Source organism: Protopterus annectens, chromosome 3.part1, assembly GCF_019279795.1.
Source record: "Protopterus annectens isolate FY-2018-M chromosome 3.part1, PAN1.0, whole genome shotgun sequence".
Taxonomy (NCBI): domain Eukaryota; kingdom Metazoa; phylum Chordata; order Ceratodontiformes; family Protopteridae; genus Protopterus; species Protopterus annectens.
In genome coordinates, this window is record NC_056732.1 from 471308168 (window position 1) to 471330095 (window position 21928).

The 21928-nt window shown below is 38.9% G+C and overlaps 1 protein-coding gene across 1 annotated transcript in view; it reads left to right on the forward strand.

Moving 5' to 3' along the window:
- The window catches only part of SNTB1 (syntrophin beta 1), a 1146703-nt gene that overhangs the window by 531630 nt on the left and 593145 nt on the right, over positions 1–21928 (forward strand). The window contains exon 6 of the mRNA XM_044066911.1: positions 12170–12193. Coding sequence (XP_043922846.1) covers positions 12170–12193 — 24 coding nt within the window. The remainder of the gene's footprint in view (positions 1–12169; positions 12194–21928) is intronic.

The following is a 21928-nucleotide window of genomic DNA, read 5'->3' on the forward strand; positions in this document are numbered from 1 at the left end:
TTTTTCATGTTTTTTACTTTTAACTTCTGGGAATTGGAAGATATTACAATGAAGTTACAATATAACTATATTTAGACTAAGATACGTCTGATGAATAAGCGTACGAAAGGAATAAGCTATGTGAAGAATCTGAACTTTAAAACGAGCCGCGAACCTATGGAATGGGTAAATTATGTGCATTTTAAACTGGAGTTTTGTTTGGTATGTCAAAGTAGTAAAACGATGAATACAAGCTAGGTTTTAATTGATTCAATATTGAAATGCATTTTTTTAAATAGTATATATATTAGCAATGCAGGCAGAATACTATAGTATGATATGAGTATAAAGTATATGATGACAAGTGAATCTAATACTGCTTTTGCTGAATATGTTTGCTCAATATAAACATATAGTATTTGGAATGCTGCTAACATAAGCAATGTTTTGAAATGTTTTTAAACATGTAGTATTTAGGGATGCTTTTGAATGCTTTGATAACTGAACAAAAGTTTTTAAAAGATGTGTTTTAGAAATGTGCTTCGAAGTAGTATCTTGCAATACATATTAAGGGAATGATGCTTTTAAGAGAGGGTGTGTCTAATGCACCTGATTTATTGGGAGTGGTCCTCCAAGTTAATGAGCTACACAAGGAGTGTTTTATAAATGTTTTTTATGTGCTTTTGTATTTGTGTATGGTCTGAGGAAGCCACAGACAGTGGTGAAAGTGCTTATCGTATTAAAGTTCTTGGTTATATTTTATGTGGTCTGGAGCTATACTTTGTACAACTGTTGCCTTTCTCTTTTTTGCTGCTATTTATAATATATACAGAAAACATTTTTAGTAAAAAAAAAAATTATAATATAATGTGTACAAACTTCTAAACTTTTTAAAATTGTTGATAAAAACAAAGTAAAGACAGTATTACAGAGTTTTGGTTATGGATGACCATAACCAGGTTTTGTTTAGAATATGCAGTGTTTAGAGATATCCTAGCTCAGGAAGAATACAGTAAGTAAGAGTAATAGAAGTGTGATGTGAATAGGTATATAGTTAGGTTGAGTGAGGAGTGAGGGTACATAGATAAGGTGGTGATGCAAATATACAGAAATTAACACTGGACAGAGTCAGGCAAGAGTGCTGCACTAGGATAGAAAGACAGATTATGGAGGGTGTATGGTTAATGTTACTTAATTTTCCCAACATTTTTGGTTACAAAAAATATAATAATGCTGATAATATTCTTGTCTGTCAGGGAGAAAAGCTAACATGGCTTTCTGTTTTCTTGTTATTTGTATCAAATATTTCTGGACCCATATCGCCATGGGCCCACACACATTAGCATCTGTGAATTATGCATCATGCTAAGATTTATGCACACAGTCTCTGCATCGAAGCTAAATTTATATATAATTACTATAGTGCTCCCCCACCTCCAATCTAGATGTATTCAGACTGACACCACCAGATTTAACATTTATAATCATGTTTCCCCAGGATGATGTTACTTCATTTACACACATGAATCATTACCCTTCACATCTTGAAGGAACTCATCTACTGCATTGCTTTACTCATGAATTACTAGTTCCACTTCCCCACTCTAACAAAGTTAACTTAATTCAAAGTGCCTACATAAGTCTGTGCAGAACAGCACCAATTTAAAAAAGCCCACCACACGTAACTTTGAAACTATCCAGAAAGCCCTCATTCCACTTCACCAGCTTTACAGAGTTAGCTACCCCAAAGTATCTTTAAAAAAGAAAAGTACTGACATTGTTTTCCATTGCTTCTCAAACACACGCGTAAGTGCAACTTAACTTTTTTCTTTGTTTTTCCCCCACTGTCGTCTGGACATGATAGACCTTATTTTCGGTACCTATATTTACATCATGTATTGGTTCATTTTCTTATTTCATTATTACATACTGCTGTACTTTTTCATACTTTGCATATGATCCATTCCAACTCTTGTTTTGTGTGCATTTTGCATAGTTTCCCAGGTAGTACCCAAAATGTTACTGAAATGAATGCGCCTACCCAGTTTGCTCATTGCGCATAGCTGTAGCTAGTCACTCAAGTAAATTAAGTAAATGTATTCAGTATAATATTGCTACTTATGATCTTTGCATTTTATAGTCACTGGCATCTTCACCACTCATTCCTTTCTGAAAATGAAGCATTAACTACAGTCCATCAGACGGCTGCAATTAGCCCCTAATCTAACTATTTCTAAGACAAAAGTAAACAGTGGGTTTTGTTGTTTTTACTTTCATCAGCTCCCCTAATAAGTGTAAAAAGCCTTACAGTAAAGTGGGTGAGTTGCTGGGCTACAAAGCTGAATTCCTTCACTTCTGTTTTGCATACTTTGTGACTTAGAGCATGTCTGATGGAAAAGGTACTTGAGCATTCCAGTGGAACTGTTTAGTTGCAAAATGCACATATAAATAAATAAATAAATCTTCCTCATAATTTTTTAACCTGCTTGTATTATTCAGATTCCCAGAGGTACAGCAGACCTCCCTATTATCAGCAGCACTTTCCACCTCATTGTGTGGAATTTACATGTGAGCTGGGGGATATAATCTCTCAAATGTGTCAGCTGTGTATCCTGGGGATTCCTTCCAGTGATCTCTGCCCAGTGCTTCCCATGGGAAAGGTGCATTCACAAGTGCCCAAACCACTTCAATTGACTCTTCTCAGCATGGAGAGTCAGTAGCTGTACTCTGAGGTCCTCCCTTTGTCATGGAGAATAGTGCCAGCTACCCTGTGAAAGGAATGTCTTTTCTGCTGTCTAGATCCTTAATTTCATCAATTCAGTCCCTACCCAAAGCTCATGACCATAGGTGCTGATAGGAAGATTGAGTGACCAGTCTGAGTGATTTGTCCTGTGACTCAGTTCTCACTTCCCTACCATAGTTTGGTGCAGTGCCTGCACTAGTGTGCCACTGCTATACCAGTTCATATACCTCTCTTTACTCATATACAAGATCGCATGTTGTGTAAAATTCTTCCGTTTGTGTAAAATTCTTCAGTTGTGGTTGCTGCACCATATTCCTACATACTTTTCCTGCAGTCCCTACTGTGGTCACAGCCCAGAAATTTAATGAGCTGCTCATCACACACATTTGCCTAGCCGTCTTCATTGTTAATGAACATCGGGCTTGTCAGGCATACACACTGCAAACAGAGGAGGGTGACTGCAATCACAGCTGCAATGTGTCTGAATCCCTGGGATTGTCTTTGATTTAATGAGATTTTAAAATATGTCTGTGATTTTTTTTTACCGTACTTTTGATTTTATATTTTGCGAGGTTCATTTCTTCTTTTTTTAAAAATTTTCCCTGGGCCCTTTTTTTTTAAAAAAAAAATTTTTTATTTTAAATTTTTAACCTGGGGCTTTTACTTAGGGAAATTTGGGGTTTTTTAGTGCATTCCACAGTTGGGTTTAAAGGCCTTTTATAAAGACCCTAGCGTAGATAGTGGGTTTTAAGGTTCAGCGGGGTCTTTAGTCTTTATATTTTCAGGCCTTTCCCTTTGATGTCTGAGAGGTACATAAAGGGCTTTTTATAAAGGGCTAATAGTAACGGGAAAGACTCTTTTTTTTTTATGTCCCAATAAAATTTTGTTGTGGGGATTGGTTACAAGGTGAGCCCCCTGTCTTTCTACTTAACATTTCTGGTAGGTACTTGCCCTTATGGAGTTCATGAACTTTTTCCAAAGATAACAATTTAAATTTCTTGTTGGTATCCCGTTGCCAGCTGTTCGTAACCCTTTTTTTGCTCCCACTTTGGGGAATTTAATGGCCTGATCACTCAAATTTGTCCCCTTGTATTGATCCTTCAGAACAGTGCAAACAGGAGGGCCAAAAACCCAATTTACTTGACTTGTCTAGTGGATGAGTTTTAATTTCGTGTTTTATCATGATTTCATTCCCGGGGTAATGTTTTTTTCACAATAGTTTATTTATTTCAATTGACCAAAGGTCATACAAGGTCTAATAGTTAGGGGCCACTTTTTTTTCCAAGGACTATTCTATTATATTAGGTCAGAGACTAATTTTTCCACTATACTGTTAATGTTTATCATATGACAAGGTGCCATGTTGTTTTAATTCTTAAATAGTGTGATTTCAGATGAGGCTTGTGATTGGCCAAACTTTTACTGTTCCCTTGTGGTTGCTGATGTTAATGACTCAGTACAGCCTGGGTGTCATTTTAATAATTTGTAGGTGCACCTCATTGGTGTCATTACACTGATGTATCTGTCCCTATATGTTTATTTTTTTATGTTTTTTTCCTGTGTGGCATTAATTTGGATTTCATCTTCCCTTTAGTGGGGTTTAGTTAGGGTAATTAAGATCGAACCAGGATATTGGCAAATAAAGGTGTAAATTACCATTCTGTTTTAGCTCAGAGCAGATCTGAGCATTGCCATTTAGATTCTTGACATAGTTATAGAATGCTTTGTGGTTGTCTTTGGAATCTTTGGCAATTTTATTTTCGTAACTAGCTTTGGAGGATTTTATGAGGCATCTCAGTTTCTTATTGAGGCTAGTAAGGAGTTTTCTGCATCCTGGGATTTTCCTCTTTTCTGCAAAAGTTTCTTCCTTTTGTTGTAAAGTTTGTTTATGGTAGGGGACCACCAGATTGGCTTCCTTTTTTTGGATGAGAGCATTTTGGTTCTATTTGGGATGGCACGATTCATGCATGAGTGGATGTGCTCATTACAGTGCCTTAGTGTATGATTCAGCAGTTGAACTTTCAGTTCCGTCTGCATGGGTGTCATGAAGTTTGTCACTTCTGACTTGAGTAGCATGAAGTTGGCTTTGGAGAAGTTTTTCATGGTGGTTTCTTTACTGGGGGTGGGGTGGGATGTGGATGTTAAGGGTGATTAGCTTATGGTCAGACCTGACTAACGAGGGGTGACCATAGGTATGAGCATTGATTTCCCATGTTGGTAATGACCAGGTCTAGGATATTGGAGCCCTGGTGGGACTCATGGATTAGTTGATCCAGGGCGTTGGAATTTATAATTCCAAGAACCGTTCTTGTAAAGGTGTTGGAACATGAGTAGTTTTCCCAGTTAATGGCAGGGTAGTTAAAATCACCCAGTATTAGGGTGTTTGGTTCTATCTTAATATTTTCCAGTATGTTTAGAAAGGTGTAGTGAGAATCTTGGGGTATGGTGGGGATCTGTAGCAAGCTACAATTTGGATTGCAGTCTTACCTAGTGTTAGTTGCACTTGGAGAATTTCAGACACATTGTGTTGGCCAACTAGCCTGGTGGTGTGAATATCCTTGGTGAATATTGACACTCCTCCACCTTTAGTGTTTCGGTCCTGGTTTGGTGGCCGAAAAGTGTGGTAAGAGTTGTAGCCTGGTATTGCAGGGGGCTCTCTGGAGCCTTGAACCAGGTCTCAGTTACTGCACAGATATCGATGTTCTCCATTTTAGGAGTGCCTCGAGAGAGTGCATTTTGAGGTTTAGACTTCTAGCATTGAGTAGCATTACCTTCAGATTTTGCATGCTTGTACCTGTTACGATGGTGGTTTTGTCCTTTGAAGTTTGCCTCAAAAAGGCACTATAGGGGTGGCTTAAGAGCCTTAGCCAGGAACCTGAATCCCAGGGGTGACAGGTGCAGACCATCTCTGGCAAAGCATCGTGGTCTGTCAATCATGTCATCCCAGGCAGACAGATACTGGATCCCCTTTGAATGACACCATAAGCTTAGCCAATTGTTGAAGTCAATCATTTTATCCTTATATTGTGGTATCATTCTGGGCGAAGGCAGGATGCTACTCAGGGCTAGGGTCATACCTGCCTGGGCCACATGATCCGAGAGCTCTTCCATGTCTCTTTTCATGTAGTCCATTGAGCAAACATATTCGGCAAAAGCAGTATTAGATTCACTTGTCATCATATACTTTATAATCGTATTATACTATAGTATGCTGCCTGCATTGCTAATATATATACTATTTCAAAAATGCATTTCAATATTGAATCAATCAAAACCTAACTTGTATTCATTGTTTTACTACTTTGACATACCAAACAAAACTCCAGTTTAAAATGCACATAATTTACCCATTCCACAGGTTCACGGCGTATTTGATATAGATGTTCACGAATGCGTTGTTTGAGAAGTAACAGAGCCACACCTATCTTTTCTGAGGCTGGTTCAAAGGAATATAAATCTAATAATAATGATAATTTGAATATTAAAAAGATATGTTTAGATTTTCAGTTCACTATACACAGGATATACATTCTGTAAAAGAGTCAATTAATAAATACTGGGAAATACTTAAATTGGATCCTGAAGTATCTAAACATATTGGAGAGTATCCCAGTTATGCATATAAAAATAAAAATAATTTATACAAAATGCTTTGCTGCTCTGATTCGAGGGATTGCAGCACTAGGAATGAGCTTTTGGGTTCAATGCCATGTAACAGATGTAATTATTGTCCTTACATTTTAAATACACCTATGTTTGTACATCCGACGACAGGAGACTATTTTATTATTAAGGCGGAAGCAAACTGTGAAAGTAAACACTTAGTATATTTGGCCAGATGCTCACTTTGCGCATCGTTTTACATTGGTAAAACGAACCGCATGTTAAATCAACGCATTTGTGAACATCTATATCAAATATGCATTAAATCTGAGGTAAATGCGTTATCTAAACACGTATTAGAAACTAATGATAAACATGTATTTACTTTTTCAGTTTTACAAGTTTTAGAGGTGTCCAATAGGTGGGGTGATGTTAAAAACAAAACAGAGTCCTTAGAAGCCCAGTGGATCATTAGGTTGAGGGCTCACATACCCCCGGGACTTAATGACAGGGTGCCCCTAAAACCCATACTTAAGAATAGAAGACATAGGATCTGATTAGGTCCTATTAGAATGGTTATATACATTTTAGGTGTACATTTTTCTTATGACATTTGTTTTATACATAAGGTTAATATTTTAAATATTAAGTTGATTTATATTGTAATTTATATAAATATACATTTTTTAATTATTTGTGATTAAATCATAATAATTTTTTAGCAGTGTTTTATAGCACAGAATATATATATCACTTGTCATACTGTATCTAACTCAACAATTGACTAATTGATTAGTTGATTTTATTAACGGAAGTAGTATATAAAGGATGTGAAGTTGTGAGTTGTTAATGGTTTGACAAAGCTTATTGCGAAAGCGCTTACCAAGGATCCAATAAACCTGAGTTTTATTCCATGAGACTGTTTTTTTTTTTGCTATATCGCCTACTGAGGATTTTTGTGTACATGCTTCAGTATTTTTGGGTCTGAATAGACTGGAACTTTTGTATTTCATCGTATTTTATGGTTCTTTTAAGAACCACGTATATTTAATTGGGTCTGAAGAGACGTGAACATTCACAGAATTGTGACTCTGATGTTACGTTCATTTTTTCTACGTGGAGTAATTACCAGCTACGTTTAATATTACTTAATTATATGTTTTGCTATTTCTTATGCATTTGCATTCCCTCTACTTTTCAGAAAAGACTGCTTCTTCACCTTCCACCTCCCTGGCATTGTTCTGCACATAAGCAAACCATAAATGCTTGTCTTTGTCAAAGTTTGTACAATCAGTCAAGTTTAGATTTTTGATGTGCTCTTTCCACAAGCCCTGTAAATCTTATTAAGGTATTCATTTATTAAATGATCCCCTTTATCACTTAGGGGGTTGGGAGGGTGGCCTAAAGGTGAAGGTGTTTGCCTTACAAACACAAGGTGCAGGGTTTGAGTCTCACAAGGGATAATTGGCTAAGCTTAAAAAATGTCTCACAAGGGCAGTTAGCTTAGTATGAATCTATGAATCTATGAATAGTTATTTGATTCAATATTTTAGTGTCCTTCAGATTTGATATGTACTTTCAGTACTTGTTAGATGACACAGTGTATGCTATTTCATTTTCAAAATAAGTTATGCTTCTCACCTCCTAGTCCATAATATGTACTTGCATCTTCCTTAGTGATGAAGTCTGTTGTGAAGCTAAAAAAATCTTTCTTTTAGATAACACACACAAGTCCATCAAAATACATTTTTCCATACATGTCAACCTGTCTGCATTCAGAAAAGCATTCCAGTTTTACCATTTGTTTTATTGTTCGTTCTACTGCTCTAATTTTTTTTTACAACAATGATCCATGCTTTTCATTAGCTAAATAACTGAGGTGGTTAATAATGAGCTCATCCAAATGGAGTCAACAGTCACTGCAGGCTTCTAGCTGCATTGGGCTCGAACGGACTAGTAACACAGTACAGCTAGAGAAGCAGGCTAATGGAACAGTGGGCACCTAGCTGCCTGTGCCGTGGTCTGTTTTTCTAGGTGCAGAGCACTGTTGGTCTGTTCAATGAACCAAACAGTACATTCTACTTAGAAAAAATGGACTAATAGCTTAGTGGGCTTCTGTACTATGTTACTGGCTTATTCAAGAGACCAGGAACACAATGCAGCTGGAAAGTGGTCATGAAACATAATGCAGCTTGAAGTATGGCATATGAGTAATTTAATATTATACAGTTGCATACATCTGTGTCTGGAACAATGCAGTTTCTGCTATAACTTTTCGGATGAAGCTTTCAATTTTCTTTAGTAATTACTTTCAAATTAAGCTTTCAGTTAAACATGATCTGTTAACTTTCAAAGTTTTACATTCAGAACTTTAACCTTAAAATGCGTAATCATTGCATATATGTCATGTACACTGAGTAAAATATTCTCAGACATAAAAAGAAGCACTTGCTGTAATCTTTGCTTATGAACATTTTACGTGTTTGCTGGAGAAAAGTTTATTTATTTTATAGATGCATTTGCTTTTCTTGACTGTGAAAGTTTGACTGGGCAACAGTAGTACCTTTTTAGTGGGGGACTGGAGAGAAAGGCTTTGATTACAGTAAACCTGAAAATTATGAAAGAGTGATTTAAAGATTAAATTATAAGTGCTAGAAACATTGCAATTGGAGGAAGAAACTGTAACTGACAATTGGTTAAAATGTCACAATGCACAATACATTGAATTTAAACAAAATTATAACTAATGTACAATACACTGGGCCAGATTCCAAAAGAGTTGCTCTCAGTGTAAGTCTGCACTGATTCTGAAAGACTTGCTCTCTGTGTAAGTGACTTCTGTGTAATGCCTTTGTATAAACAGGCTTACATAGGGGTCCAGATTCCAAAAGACCTGCTGTCAGTGTAAGTGGTCAGTTACACTGTGAGCAAGTCTTTTGCAATCTGGCCCATCATCTTTGAACAAAAATGTGTAAATAAATACAGTAATATAAATTAGTGAATGATTAGATTACAGTAGCCAGCAGGATTTGGAGTAGTCACCCCTAAAAAGTGGCACTTGTGTCCAGTAGGCTTACCCTTTAAACAAATGTATGAAATAAATCAGTAAGTAAAACCACCTGCCTGAATTAAAAACACTGTCACTGAGACTACAGATTTATCAGTGTAGATTTCAGTGGTAATGTAGGAGAAAGCATGTAGTATATTACATCTCAAGCTGTCCATTTACTGTAGTAGGTTACTGTTCTTGAGTCAAAGACAGTTACTATTGTAGGAAATGTAAGGAAAAAATAGGCCATGGTTAGAACAAATGAGTGGTCCCTAAAAATGGATGACATGTTAGAGAAATGGTTATGACAATGTTTAATTTAAAAGTTTAGTACTCTACAAAATATTGTTGTTCTGACAAGATATCAGAACTGCCCTAGGCATCCTGGCTGAACTTAATTGTTGATATTTAACCCACTTTGGTGTAACATAATTATTGATATTTGTTGTCTAGATAATAACAATAAACGTTTACTGGTATTAAGAGGTGACTATTCAAAGTGTCCATTTGTAGAGTCTTTTGCATCCACATCAGCTTAAGCTGTGATTCAGCTTTAGATAATTTTTTATACCAACATCTATTAAGTTTGATAATGGTACACCCATCAGCAGTATTAATATTAGGCAATTTTGTGAGACTCAGAGAATCGGTCATAGAAGAGAAACTCATCTGTAGCCTCAAGCAAATGGCATGGTATAAAGATTTATGGCTAATGTAAGAAAAGTGTCCTGAGTGCTATGGAAACAATGAATATTTACAATGCCAAATGGAGAAATGAGTGCAGTGCATCACAAAACACAAGCAGCACTCAGTAGTCTGTTGTTTGTTTGGATTCTTATCCAGGATTCCTTACCTTACTTAGCTTTGCCACAAGGTGGATGACATAAGAAAAAAAAGAGAACAAAATGAAAAAAAAAATGCAGACTTCAGAAGACAGGCAAAACACTCTATTTCCAAAAAGGATAATCTGTTTCACTATGGCAAGTGAACTGCAATAAAAGTTGACCTTTGTATAGTCCTTGTCCATATTATGTAAAAGGCATTTATCATGTTTTATTAATTTATTTTGCTTACTTGTTGTACTCTTTGTTGGCCGGGTTAATCCCTCTTTTTAGGGGCGAGCCGAGGTGGTATTTGTACATAACTGATTCAGTGATAGAGAAAAGGAGGCGCCCACCCTAGAAGAAGTAAGAACAGCACATAGGAAAACGAAGTCAAAGAAAGCAGCAGGCTCAGATGAGGGCACAGCAGATATGATAAAGATGGTGGCTGAGATAGGGGAGATATGGCTCCTGAGGGTACTCAATAGCAGTGTGGATTGAAAGGTGCATCCCAGATGACTGGAGAATAAGCATACTTGTACCAGTGTACAACAACAAAGGGGACATCCACAACTATGGGCAGTACAGAGGCATCAGACTCCTGTTACATTGCATGAAAGTTCTGGAGAGGGGGATTGATAAATTGATATGCAGAGTTCTAGAAAGTAAGAATGGAGATGAGCAGTTTGGAGTCAGATCAGGATGCAGCACAACTGACCCAATGTTTGCAGCAAGACAAATAGTTGAGAAGAAACTAAAGATGAGGAAAGAGTCCAACTAGGCATTCCCAGGGTTGGAGAAAGCATATGACAAGGTCCCAAGAAAGCTGATTTGGGCAGTCCTGTGGTGATTCAAAGTCCCAGAATCATTGGTAGAATTAGTGCAGACTATATACAAGGACCCATTGAGTCAAATATGAACAGTGTTTGATCTCATAGAGGGATTCCCAGTGGGAGAGGGTGTGTACCAGGATTCAGCTGTGAGCCCACTGTTGTTCATACTGGTAAGGGACTTCATTAGCAAACAGATCAGAGGGGACAGATCAACAAAGTTGCTGTATGCAGATGATGTGGCATTAAAGGCTCATTGGACGAAAGTGAGTGCAGATAAGACAGTGGTAATGGCAACAAACTGAAGAAAACAAGAAGTTGAGAATTGAGGTAGAAGGGGAAAAAAGTGTAACAGGTTAATAGCTTCAAGTATTTGGGAGGGATGGATGATGAGAAGGGAAGTCTGAATGAAGAGGTGAAAGCTAGAATCAGAGGGGCTGCAGCCAACTGGCATAGAGAATAATGTCTAGTGTATTACAAAGAATGCCAAAGAAGCTGAAAAGTAAGGAGTACAAAGACAGTGGTGTGACTAGTACTTACTGTATAGTTCAGAAACATGGGCAGTAAATGCAGACCAGATGAGAAGGCTAGAGGTGATAGAAATGTACTGCCTGAGAAGGGTGGTAGGAGGCGCACTGTGGGACAGACAAAGAAATAAGGACATCAGAGTAGAAGCCAAAGTAGTTCCAATTGCAGAAAAGATCAAAGAGAACAAATGACTGTGGTTTGGCCACATGTGCAGGAAAGCAGAAGACAATCTGGTGAAGAAGATTTACGACAAACAGGAAAAAGGTAGGAGGAAACAAGGGAGCCCAGCAAAGAGGTGGATGGATTGTATGAGAGAAGATCTGTGACAGTCAGGCATGAGTGATGAAGAAGGCAGGAGCGTAGCATTGAATCAAGAGAGATGGCAACAGTTAACACGATATGCTCCGACCCCATATAGAAAATTCGGAAAAGGGGGGTTGATGATGATGATGGTAGTTATGAATAATAAAAAAATGTTCATCAAACAGAGTTTGTTCTTTCTGAAACATTACAGTGAAGGATTTATGCCTGCACCAATGACTTAGAGAAACCATGTGTGTGGCCCAGATCACTCATGTTCATTTAATGGCTCAAGACATTGATGTATCAGGCAGAGAGGCTTGGCATTCCAACCAAGGGGGTGCACACACTCAAGCAAAGCACTACAGTTGATCCCCGGTAGAGGCCAGTGGGGGGGGGGGGGTTGTCTACAAGGGATACAAGGAACGGGCTGAGTCAGACATAGAGACAGGGATGCTACATCATAAGTCTGTTGGATACCATCCCATCTGATGGCACAAGTACATGTAGGAAATGACTTTAGGCTTTACTGAGGAAAACCTTCCCTAAGCAGTAGTATGAAATTTCCTCAGGAGACCTCGATGTCTTCACCAGCCCCAAACATGGATCAGAGTTGGTCTGAAGATGGTTAAGTCAGTGTGCAATAGACCCAGTATATGGGAGAGTCCCTAGGAGCAGCTGATGGCCACTTGTGGGAAAGCTAAAAAAACAGTGAATGGTTTAATGATTAGAGTCCACACCTACAACAGTAGATAATGACAAAGCTAGTAGTGATATTTACCTGAAAGTACTCTCTGCACCTGGAAGATTTTTAACCTAGAATGTTGGTGAGTTACAGAGACCTCTGTGTTTGAAAGATTATATTTGGGGTGGTATAGGACATACACTGAATGTTTTTCTTTACAGGATGCTGCACATAAAAGAAAACCTCACACAGTAATTGTTTTAATTTTCAACTTGCATTGTACTGTTTCAGCGGTTTACAGATGGTAAAGTGTGTTTAAGAATTTTTTATTCTGAAAGTTTATCCAATACTGTTTAGTAAACAAAACTTGTTCTCTAACAAAAACAAAAATGTGGTGGTGTTGTATCCATGAGCTGACCATCAAGTAAGACCTCACAAAAGATCTATAGTTGCATTAAATTATGTTTACAAGCTGAAATTTGAAATACTTATCTTCCAGAGTGCAAGCGTGTGACTTTAGGAAGTTTTTTGTCCTTGTCTCCTGGTCTGTTTCTTCACAGAATAATGTTGTAACACAGGCCATGATTGTTTGATTAAGGAGTTGCTTGTTGGTTGTTGTGGTAAGCTAGGAAGATAACTGCATATCTATAATTTATTTAATTATTTATGCAGTTGCTTTATATACCATTGGTGACCAGCTTTTGAAGAAAAAAAGTTTTGAGAAAAAGAATTTAGAAATTATTTTGAAAGCTGTGTTGGGTTCTTTGTCAGTGTTTCTCCTCAAGTGAGCAATCATGCTGTTCTGTGGAGAATCGTAATTTAAAACATGCTTGTTATAATAATATGTAACCTAAAAGGTGTAATTGCTTCTACCAGAAGCTTACTATTAAAATTTGTGCCACTTCCATTCTGTGTAGATTTCCCTTTTACATGGTCTATGTAAGTGTTAGTGACACAATCATGCCAAAGTGAAGAAAACTGATTCATACAAACTTGGCATCTTTCACAGATACAGAGCAAGATATTTATCCATTATTATCAGGTGTATCTCTGAGTCTGAAATTTCTCATTATTGATCAGTGCACTACCAAGTAAACAAATATAAATAAAAAAGGCCCAAGTAGAAGAGATCCACATAGTTTAAATCCATTGTAATTACTGATTGACAGACCACGATGCTTTGCCAGAGATGGCCTTCATCTGTCTCCCCTGGGCTTCAGGCTTCTGCCAAAGGCTCTTGCCACCCCCATAGTGTCTTATTTAGGCAAAGTCATGAGTACAAAATTACTAACGTGAAAAATGTTTCTAAATGAAATGTAAAGGTCATGCTGCTAAATGCTAGGAGTCTTAACATGAAACTGCACTCATTGCAAGCATTCCTCGCCCTGGACGATGCTGACATCTGTGCAGTCACTGAAACCTGGTTCAGAACTACAGACAGCACCCCAGCCTTACCAGGTTACTTGTCCTACCATACTTTCAGACCCCAAACAGAGGGCTACAAAGCAAAAGGAGGTGGAGGTTCAATATTTATCAAGGACATACACAACTCCAGGCTGGTCAAACAGTATGATGCACAGGAGACACTCCAGGTGCAGTTAGCTGTTGACAAAACACCTATTCAAATCATAGCTAGCTAGCTACAGACCCCCAACCATGACTCAGGAGGCCCACTCCACATATCTGGACTTACTTGAATCCATCAAGATTCAACCCTCTACCCTGATTCTGGGTGACTTTAACTACCCAAACATAGAATGGAAGACCTATTCTAGTTCAAACAGGAACACTCAGAGATTCTTCGACTTCGTCAGTGACAATGCATTGGATCAGCTGGTCAACACCCCCACAAGAGGGGAAAATATCCTGGACCTGGTACTAACCAACATAAGTAGCCATTGTAGCACCCCTACAGTGTCATCCTCCTTGGTAAGATCTGAACATAAAGCAATCACTTTTGAGGTCATCATCTCCTCTGACCCCCGACAGTGTCGAACAAAAAAAGTTTTCCAAAGCTGACTACAACCTCCTGAGAGCAGGTGTAAGCAGCTTCACAGCCACCATCCCTAACACCTGTATAGCTGCATGGACACAGCAATACCTGACCGGACCAAATCATCTTCCTCAAGGAAGAGTAAATCTGTCTGGTGGACAGCAGCAATAAACAAACTCTATAATAAAAGGAAAACATTGCTGTCCAGGACCAAGAAGGAGCAGGTGCCAAGTTGGAAGCAATCTCTCTTTTGACTGAACAAGCAAATAATATCACTGGTGAAATCCTCTAAGGTTAACTTTGAGTCCAAATTGGCCACATCCGCTAAGAACAATCACAAGGCCACCTTCACATACGTCCACAATCCAATCTCAAAGGTAACCCAAATCTGCTCTGAATTGGTGGTCAAGAATACCACATACACAAATGCCATAGATATAGCTAACCTGCTGGCAGACAAGTGCAGTGAAAACTTCACCCCACTGTTCCCCCATCAGTAAACCAGGACATCCCCAGCACCTGCCCCCTCTCCTCTTCACCAGGGAGCAGGTCATTAATGCCCTCTCAAAGGCAAAAAAATACTGCCTCTATGGGACCCGACAGCATCCCTGGCTGTATCCTACATGAACGCAGGCAAGAGCTCTCAGAATCACCAGGCACCCTATTCAACCAAAGCCTGTGCACCGGTTTTGTCTCAGCAGAATGGAGGCCAGACACTATCATCCCTCTACACAAAGGTGAAGCATCCACCAACCCAAGCAATTATAGGCTCATCAGCCTAACTAGCCTGAGGCCATGGAACACATTATCATGGACCTTATAAATAAGGACATTGGTAACCTCCAAACACTTGATCCCACACAGTTTGGTTCTCTCAAAGGGAGACCATGCCTGTTAAACTTGATTGCCTTCTTTGAAACAGTCACCAAAGCCTTGGATGAGGGGAAGACAGTGCACACCACCTATCCTGACCTAGCCAAAGCCTTCAACACTATTCCCCACTTGGCCATAATAGATAAACTCTCCCAACAAGGCATCAACCCATATGTTACCAGATGAGTAGCTAATTATTTCACTGATAGAACTCATTCAGTCAAAATATAGGAAGCCACCTCTAGTAGTAGACCAGTAACAAGTGGTGTACCCTAAGGATCTGTCTTGGGGCCTCTACTGTTTGGGATATACTTTTCTGAGGTACAAGCCAAAACCAGTGGTCTGCGGCTAACCAAGTTTACAGATGACTGCAAGCTGGGCACTGTCATACATTCTCCTAGTGAACAGCCTCCAAGAGGGCCTTACCCAAACTAATGACTGATGCCAGAATCATGGCTTCAAACTGAATGCCAAGAAATGCATTATTATCCCCTTTGGGGAAAATGGCATCCCCACTAATTAGCACATTAAAACAATGTACTGAGCACACAATCAGTCATGAGGGACTTGGGCACCCAGATTGATAGCAACCTGACTTTTGACCACCACATTGTCTCCATTGTACAAAAGACTTTCTATATGACCCAACTCATAAGTAAGGGTATTTCATCCAGGAATGAGGAGGTCATAACATCCCTGTACTCCTCCTTTATCAGACCCATTATCGAGTACAATGCCCCCTTTGGCATGTACCTTGCCAAGCAAATGCAGCAGTTGGAGAGATCACAGAGGTTCCTGACCAGGAAAATCCAGGGTCTCAAGCACCTAACCTATACAGATAGGCTAAAAGCCCTGTCTCTCTACTCAGTCTCGTACAGACTGCTCACAGGTGACCTGTGTCTAGCATACAAGGCCGTCTCAGACTCAACCTTGATGGAGTTGCTGCATATCCGTAAGTCAAACTCCACTCACTCAACCCTCAACCTGGTCTGTGACATTAATAGAACTTGTTGGCGGGATAGATTTGTATCCCAAAGACTCCTCTATCTGTGTAATAGACTCCCTCTCCATGTCAAGCAGAGTACCTCACTAGCCCTCTTTAAGAGGAACCGGGACGACTGGATGGGAAACAGAAAATATACCCCTGAGATCCCACTTGTGTCCCTGCTGGACTGGGAAGACAGGTGCTGACTTTGTGGGAACATGGGTAAAATTTTTGGCTAGGCTTATAAAGGCCTCCGGGCCAGTAGCCTAGTATCATCCTATGAACCTATGAGCAACCAGCATTACAATCCATTAGCTAACAGCCATAGTCTTTTATCTATAACTTGTACATTAAATATTTTTTCATCCTTGATACAGATTTACACTACAAATGTAACACTAATGAAATAATATATAGACATTGAAAATTCAACAGTACAGTGTATATACTAAATGACAGAGCAGTATTATGGATGGCATTGTATTTTTCTCTTTTCCCACAGCTGTCCTACAACCCCTTGCCTGAACCCCTGTACTTGTAATAATCAGCTTAATTTAGTGTAGGTAACCACAGGGGATCACCAAGTTTTATTTGTTATGTTTCTGGCTTTCAGTATGCAGCATAAGATGTCAGTTTTCTCTGGCTTTCCATGCAGCTAAGTATTGTATTTAAAGGAGGACTCTGTAGATTGGACCTTCATATGAGTGTATACCTATACGTAATACTGGTGCCTGTGAGAGTAATTGTGGTGCTGCTGTGAATCAGTAGCAGCTCCATTTGTGTTCACAAGACATGATGAAGCACCAGAATAGTGTGTGTGTGTGTGTGTGTGTGTGTGTGTGTGTGTGTGTGTGTGTGTGTGTGTGTGTGTGTGTGTTGGAGTTAGTAGATGGGGTTCACAGGTCATGCTTCCAAAACAGTGCAATGGACTCCCTTCTCCCAGTGCACACCTGTAATTCTAATACAGTTCAGTTTCTTTAGACAGCTGTATTTGCATTGTCACATTCTAAGCACAATGTAGCTCATTAGCATATGCATTTCACAGTGGCTTTGCTTAGTGAGCTGTGTTATATCATTACAGTAACCCTTTGTCAGAGTTGTAGCTCTGAGATGCAAGTTGGCTGTAGGCCTGCATTCCCTTATGCACAGAGGATAACATGTCCCTGAATCTCACTCAGAGCTACCACTGACGACTGATTTCCCACAGGCATGCTACGACCTCCTCTCCTGAGCCACCTTCCATGGTTGTTGTTGTGTCTTTCGGCTTTTCCCGATTAGGGGTCGCCTCAGCGGAACTCCGGTCCGCTAATGATTGGTAATTGATTTTTACGTGCTAAGTTACCAGCCCTGATGCACAACCTTCAACGAAGGTATGCCCATTCACAAATGTCGTAATGCAGAAGACGCTCTAGCTGAGAATCGAACCGGACAGCGTCTGACTGTGAGGCGACAACGCTACCGCAGCACCACCACCACAGGTGAGCCACCTTCCATGGTAGTGTGTAATAATCAGCTTCAGTTACTGTAGATGGAAGAAGATGAGTTAAGGAGCACTATAGATTTAGAATAAGAATAAAAATGTGAGGAACGATAGTGGGTAAAAAACTGAGTATATTCAGAGGATTAGTTTTTTTATATAATGCAGATTTGTTAATATACCACAACGTACTATACTTATTTAATTACAAAAATAATATAAACATTTTCATATTCATGCCGGTCTGTATTTTCTGTCCAGCCAGTTTTACTTCATAGTGCAGAATATTTAGAACTTTGAAGGAAAACATAGTACTGTAGAGTCAAAAAAATGACAGCCCAGTACTCATATACAGGTACCAGTGGGAAAAGTAAGGGATGTCAAAATCTGTGAAATAATATCAAATGTAAAATATCTCATAACAAGGAGTCCAGAGTTGTAGTACACATTGGTGAAAACAAAAACATAAAATACCAGCAGCAGAAGATTTCATTATTTGATATCATGTCATTTCCATGGCTGTTTATTTGACTACAGATGTTCTCTTGCCCTGGACACCTTTGTATCCTCAGTTGTTTATTTCCATTATCCTTTTTTGTGTGGCAAAACTACTGTCATCTTTTCCTGAATTCATTAGAATCACTTTTTTTGTAAATCATGTCTGCCAGTGTTGTCTGTGTGGATAATGTTCATTCCTAAATTCCCTTTTGAATTTGTCCCTTCTGCTGTCATTTTAAAGCGATGCCACTTAGCAGTAATTTACTGTTTTCTAATAATATGGCTTATCCTTGGGATGGACTAACAATCCAGTACACCAAATTTTGGAATGGACATCAACTTTATCAGCAATGTCTTTGTGACATGTAGGCATTTTCCTTGAGTCCGTAATGTAGTTCACCCTAACCATGGCTTTCTTGTACAATTTTACTGTGTCTGAGGCAGGTGCCAAATAGCAGTCAACTCTTTGGAGACCCCAGTAGTTTCTAGTGTGATTATGACAGTTACCCTTCCCCCAGTCCTTGCCACCTCATAATAGGGCAGGTGCACTGGATCATTGTAAGGAAATTGCCCCAGTGCATGACAACTGAAGTATAAGTAAGTAATACATGCATTGTAATACTTTCATTACATAGAGAAAAAAGAAAGATAAGTGATTTCATTTCTCGATCTGATTTTAAAGTCATTTTAACACACTGTGTCTGCTTTAGCTAGGATCTTTAAGCTTATATTAGTAATTCCAGTACATAATTGCACTGCATTTAACTGTAAAGTGGTCTTACTGTTTATATTAAACTGTAGTTTCATGCTTATTTTATTTTATTTTTATTTTACATTTGTTAACCGGGGGTGTCTGACTGAGCCGAAAAGGCCCTTTTTCAGCAGCGGCCAGGTGAGAAAAGCTCCACATAGAAAAATTACAGATACATTTAGATATTTAGACATGATCAGTATACACACAAATTACAATAAGCATGTTTTTACAGTGGTATGCAGCACATCAGCAGTTACAGTGGAGAGAACAAACAAGAAAATATTAATTTAAAAATAAAGGTAATTAATAGATCTGTGGTGTACAGCTGAAATTTGGAATACATACATAGTACACTGGTACAGTACATACATTGTACATTAGCCAGTGTTTGTGAGTAAGAGTGAAAACTATTATTAAGTACTCTAGGTTTAGTATGTGTTCCTTATCCACTTTCACTAGCCTGGGGAGCAATCATGGCACTGCCAACTTTGCTTGAGATGCTGCCTAGTGAGGTTTTTAAAGGAGGCTTTGGACGATGTGTTTTGAATGCTAGTGGGGACAGAGTTCCATTTTTTAGCCACTGAACTACTATATAGTGGGTCTTCAAAGCTATTGTAACTGTTGGTGACTTCTAGAAGTAGTTTGCTGGATGATCTAAAAGGCCTTTTGGCTGAGTGATGTTGTACTAGGTTTTTCAGGGATGGACACGTATTGGGGAGGTAATAGATAGAATGACAGAGGCAGAGCTGATTTTAGGTTAGGAGGTTGAGCAGTTCAAGCCAGTGGAGCTTTCTCAAAGCAGTACAGTGATGAGTTCTATATGAGCAATTTGCAGCAAAGCGGGCAATTCTGTTATAGCAGGCTTCCATTTTGCTTAGTTCAGTTTTGTTGAGATTAGTCAGAATGGGAGATGCATAGAGTAGGGTGGATAGAAGTTGGGAGCGAGCAATGGCTGATCTTGTGTTGTTGGTAAGAAATGGCTTGATACGGTAGAGTGATCCCAGTTTGGCATGTACCTTTTTAATAGTTAAGTTGAGATGACTATCAAATTTTAGGTGGGAGTCTATGGTTATTCCCAATAGCTTAGCCTGTGCCACTGGAGCAATTGGAGTAGCATTTGTGGAGTAGATAGTGAATTGACTGTTATCACTGTTTTTGTTAGAACTGGTTATAATCATAAGCTGAGTTTTCTTTGGATTGAGAGTTGGGCTTGTAAGGTAGTTTTCAACATCAGAGAATGCTAGTTGAGTTGTTTGCAAGAGGGTGGGAATGTTTTGTGCATCACAGATTAAGGTAGTATCATCTGCATACTGAATAATAGATGCATGCTGTGTGGAGGTCATTTGTGAAGATTGTGAATAGTAGTGGTCCTAAGATAGAAACTGGTCCTAAGATAGAGAATGGGACTCATATAGTAATGGGCAGCTGAAGAGAGAGAGAATGTTCCCATCATAGCGCTTTGGTACCTGGTTAAGTAGAGCTTTAAGAGAAGGTAAGAGTGGAATTTGATAAGTGATATTGGTTTAGTTTGTTTAGCAGGATTTGGTGCGAGACTGTATCAAATGCTTTGGACATATCCAAAAAAAAGAGTTGACACCTGCAGGCCTTCATTTTTTAGATGGTTTACTGTGTCTGTGAAACAGAGGAGGGCTGTGGTGGTTATGGGGGCAGATACCAAACAATGTTGAGTAGGTGACAGGATGTTGCTGTCTGGTTTTAGCACCTGGGTATGGATGCATTTTTGTAGATTTGGCCAGGGGAGAGTAAAGCAATGGGTCTGTAGTTAAGTTCAATGGATGGAGGTCTCACCTTTATGTATGGGTGTAACATAGGATATTTTCCAGAGTTTGGGCACATAGTTTTCAACAATTGATCTGTTTATGAGAGTGGAGATTGGGTTAGCAATAGCATCTGCTGTGAGTTTCAGGAAATAGCTGGGGAGTAGGTTGGTTGCTGTTGATGAGGTTTTTAGTTTGAGCATGCTTTTTTGATTGAACTGAACTGACTGTTTTTGAGGGTGTAGTAAATTAGTGTTATTTGTGTTGGGGGGATAGTGAGGCTGGAACTGTCCTGTGATAGTAAGGATAGAGTTGAATTCACAAAGTGTGAGTTGAATTGTGTTTCAATGGGAACTTTAGTGTCAGGGGTGGTTGGTTTGGGGGTAGCCTTTAGGGAAGGTTTTAGCAGCTGGTTTATATTTTTCCAAAATTTTGGGGGGTTATGTTGGTATTTAGTTTGTAATGGTAGGATTTTGTCCAGCCTAATGCATTTTTGCACGGTTGTGCTTTAGTTAGGGTTTTTGTTCTTGCTCTACATCTGAAGAAGTCTGGATATTTCCCAAACGAAAAGCGCTTAATTTTATTTTGTTTTGGTATTAAAGTGAATAAGAACAGCTTTTTATATTTATTTCTTTATCGAGCTGAGTGAAGTGTTGGTGCTTGTTCACAGTGTGTTCTTTTCTTCAGTTTTTCGTTTCTCAGTTCATTTTCTTTTTGATAGTAAAACCAGGCAGTGTCTCTGGACTTGAAGATTTGTTTGGTTTCTTTACTGAGCCAGGAATTTGTAGAGGTTCTAACCTTGATTTTGCACAATGGAGCGACAGTGTCTAGGTGTTGTAGAAATGTTTAGTTGAAATATGCTACAACCTGGTCAAGTGGGAGGTTTTTTAGGGGCTTCCAGTCACAGTTACAGAGTAAATTATTGAGGACATCAGGAGAGAAATTTTATGTTTCTAGTGGATTTATAGTTAATGGTCTTGCATATACTTGTTCTACTACGTAGAAGGTATATTATGTTGTGGTCACAAGGTG